The sequence below is a fragment of the Populus nigra genome, chromosome 1 (genome assembly GCF_951802175.1).
Source record: "Populus nigra chromosome 1, ddPopNigr1.1, whole genome shotgun sequence".
NCBI classification, from domain to species: Eukaryota; Viridiplantae; Streptophyta; class Magnoliopsida; order Malpighiales; family Salicaceae; genus Populus; species Populus nigra.
This window is the reverse complement of record NC_084852.1, coordinates 1,921,330-1,924,453: the sequence shown is the minus strand read 5'-3', so window position 1 is coordinate 1,924,453 and position 3,124 is coordinate 1,921,330. Positions and strand designations below refer to the sequence as shown.

Here is a 3,124-nt window from a genome sequence, read left to right as displayed (position 1 = left end):
TATTAACTTAATTATTGAAATGTTTTTAATTGAATATGAGAGTTTTTTTTATATAAAAAATATCCAACATAATATTTAGACCTTACTTGTTTTTGTGTTTGGAAAATGTTTTTATAAAAAACTATTTTTTTAAAAAAAATAGTTTCTAAATTGTTTAAATGTATTAATATGAAAAATTAATTTTAAAAAAATATTTTAATATAGTTATAAAAAATATTATAAAAATCAATCGTACTATAATATTAAACATGATATTAAACCCACACACTCAAGTCTAGGAGTAGCCGTGAAAATTTATGTGTATTTAAAGTAATGATGAATTTATCATATTATAAAAAATCTAAATATCTTTTATTATTCTAGTAAAATTAATAAATCACAAGTTTTGATATTCAAAATAATAATGGATAGGAGACTAAATTGAGGTTATCTTTTAATCTCAAAATCAATATTTGTTTTATATTTTATTTTTCAATTTTAAATATGATTTCTAATTAATTTTCAAACTCTTAAATCATATTTGCTGTACCAGAGTGCCACCTCAATTCACAAGTTCTAAAACACGAGCACCCATTTAAATTGAATCATCTCAAGAAATGCTATAAACACTCCCAGCTCCTCTTCCCCGCCCATTAAATCACTTCTGCTTTTATGGCGGCGCCATCATCATCAGTGTCGCCGCCACAACCGCCGATAATCCGAACCTGGAGAACAGCATTTCTCACTCCAAGAGACGAAACCCTAACAAATGATTTACCCCTTAATTACTCTCGCATTAACTGACTAGCAATTTTGTTTTATCAGATTACCTCTGATTTGGTATTCTTACTGGAATTGGCGGCAAATTCATCACAAGATTTCACTTCAGTGCACCCTCACATTTCACATTTGGTAAAAATAATTTAAATTTTTAATTTTTGTTAGTGTTATTGAGTTTTTTAAATTAGGTTTATGATGTAAGCCAAAGGCAACGCGTTTCGTTGCAATTAAATTCTAATTCTTGGAGTGTTGCACTTGATTCGCATGCGAAAATGCTGCAATTCTTTTTCGGAAAAGCTGCTGTCGAATGTATAGAGACTGTAAGACATTTTTGTGCTCCAAGGGCATAGCAAGAAAATACAAAAGCAATCCCATAACATAACAAAACTTCTAAAAACAGAAACTCTAGCAAGTATCCAACAGATGTTATACTTGAAATTTTTTTGAAAACCCAAAAGATTTAAAAAGAAGCTTGAACGGAACTCCCACAATGTTGATGCAACTGGACTCGCACCCCTCATTCTTCCTCAACCACGGTGCCCTTCTCACTTACGTAGATACCATCAAGAAATTTTCGGATATCCTTGTTCTTGACATGACATTTCTGTACAAAAGAGAGCAGGTAAGAGCATGAAAGCAATTCCAGTGACTTAGGATGCATCTTTCTCATCCACAGGAACAACAACTCTATATTGAGCAAAAAAGAATACAACAATGTGATTAATGCTCATGAGTACATATTCTAGTATGTACAGAAATGCTAGTACACACCCGCACACGAAAAGAGAAAGAGAAACAGACCTGGTTGATCAAAGCTGCCGACCGTGAAACAAGCTCAATATCATTGCCATCTAGGACGAGCTCATCCTTCACCTTTTCAGATCGGAGAATACTAACCCCTTCAAGCATATCAACCTTCCTAACCTGTAGAAAACAACTAGAACAACATCAGAACATGTCCGAAGCCAATTACACGCCAATCTACACCACAAAGTCTGCATTTTGTCACGGTATTTCAAAGACTGCAATTCAACAATAACGCATATCCATGAAACAGGAACTTAATCGCAGAAGCCATAATCAAAACAATCTTCATTTCAAATAATTAGAATACAGCTATCAGTAACAACCAATTATTCCATACCACCAATCTACAATAACTCGAATCCATGAAACAGAAACTTAACCCCGTATTCCATAATCAAAAGAATCTTCATTCCAACCCAATCCTTTGGGCCCTGGAATCCGAGCTTAATGTATTAGAAGACTCAAATGAAATTTGAAATAGCACATTTAATCCCCCCGTGTAAAATGAAATCATCAGCAAATCACCACATTTAATTCCAAACACTTAGCTAGTAACATAGACTAGTAAAAACTGGAATCCTTCATTATCAATTCTAAAAACTCACTTCAATTCTCTGATATAAAAAGATCCTAAAACTAGGTTTGATTTAACATTACCAGGGTTTTACTAAGCCTCGCTGTATTTCCATTAATATTCTACTAATTCACCAATTACAGATATTTATTTCATGCTGCCGGAACCCAAAACTAAAACTTTCACCACCATTATTCACATATTAACTTTCTCGCAACTCTAATATTTCTAGCAACAAAGTCTAGAAAAAAATGAAAAACCCTTGACCTCATTTCTTATAGCATCACACCGGGAATACCAGACGAGACAGAAAAAACAAAACTTGGGAATAAATTCTTACCTTCTTCTCGCCGAGAAAGTTCCGGATCTCGATAGCAGTGTTGCTGTTAGTGATGGAAGCGTTGATGGGAAAGTGAGCATACACAAACCTCATCTTGTATCTGTACCCCTTGGTGACCCCAGTAATCAAGTTCTCCACGTGGCTCAGGGCGGTCCTGATAGCAGCACTGGTCTTTCTTGTTGCAAACCAGGCATCGATCTTGAGCTTTCTCTTCCCTTCCTCGTCTTTGATCAGCTGAAAATCAAGATTCAAATGCTTGAAGTTCCTGCTCAGCTTGCCTCTTGGGCCTTCCACTTCTATGATTCTAGCACTGATCTTGATTTTCACCCCGTCGGGGATGTCCATGGTCTCGGACGACAGAATTGTCTTCATGGTTTGTGGCAGCCGTCTCTCTAGTCTGCTCTCTGTGTTTCAGAGTTGCCCCAAAACCCTACACATATTTTCTTTATAAACCCTAGAATTATTAAGGCTGGGTGGAGATGACCAGGCCTGTTTGGTGATGGTTTAGATCCAACCCAGGGCCGTACAATCGCGGCCCACATTTACCGCCTTTCATTATTGATATTCAAACATTTTTTTTAGTTTAATTTATTTGTTCATGTCCTTTATATTTTCTTTTTAGAATTTTAACACATCTATTGTTT

General features: G+C 35.1%; 1 protein-coding gene across 1 annotated transcript; it reads right to left on the bottom strand.

Moving 5' to 3' along the window:
- Window positions 1–1,106: 1,106 nt before the first annotated feature.
- On the bottom strand, window positions 1,107–2,923 carry LOC133684520 (large ribosomal subunit protein uL6). The gene is made up of 3 exons (XM_062106840.1): window positions 2,481–2,923; window positions 1,561–1,683; window positions 1,107–1,363 (listed from the first exon to the last, which is right to left on the bottom strand). The coding sequence occupies exons 1-3, from the start codon at window positions 2,850–2,852 to the stop codon at window positions 1,277–1,279; spliced, it is 582 nt and encodes a 193-aa protein (XP_061962824.1). The 5' UTR covers window positions 2,853–2,923; the 3' UTR covers window positions 1,107–1,276.
- Window positions 2,924–3,124: the final 201 nt, after the last annotated feature.

Coding starts and splice junctions, on each gene's coding strand:
- LOC133684520 (XM_062106840.1), bottom strand. CDS start 2,852: ATGAAGACAATTCTGTCGTCCGAGACCATGGACATCCCCGACGGGGTG. Junction 1,684..2,480: donor ACTTTCTCGGCGAGAAGAAG/GTAAGAATTTAT, acceptor TGTTTTCTACAG/GTTAGGAAGGTTGATATGCT. Junction 1,364..1,560: donor CGGCAGCTTTGATCAACCAG/GTCTGTTTCTCT, acceptor TCTTTTGTACAG/AAATGTCATGTCAAGAACAA.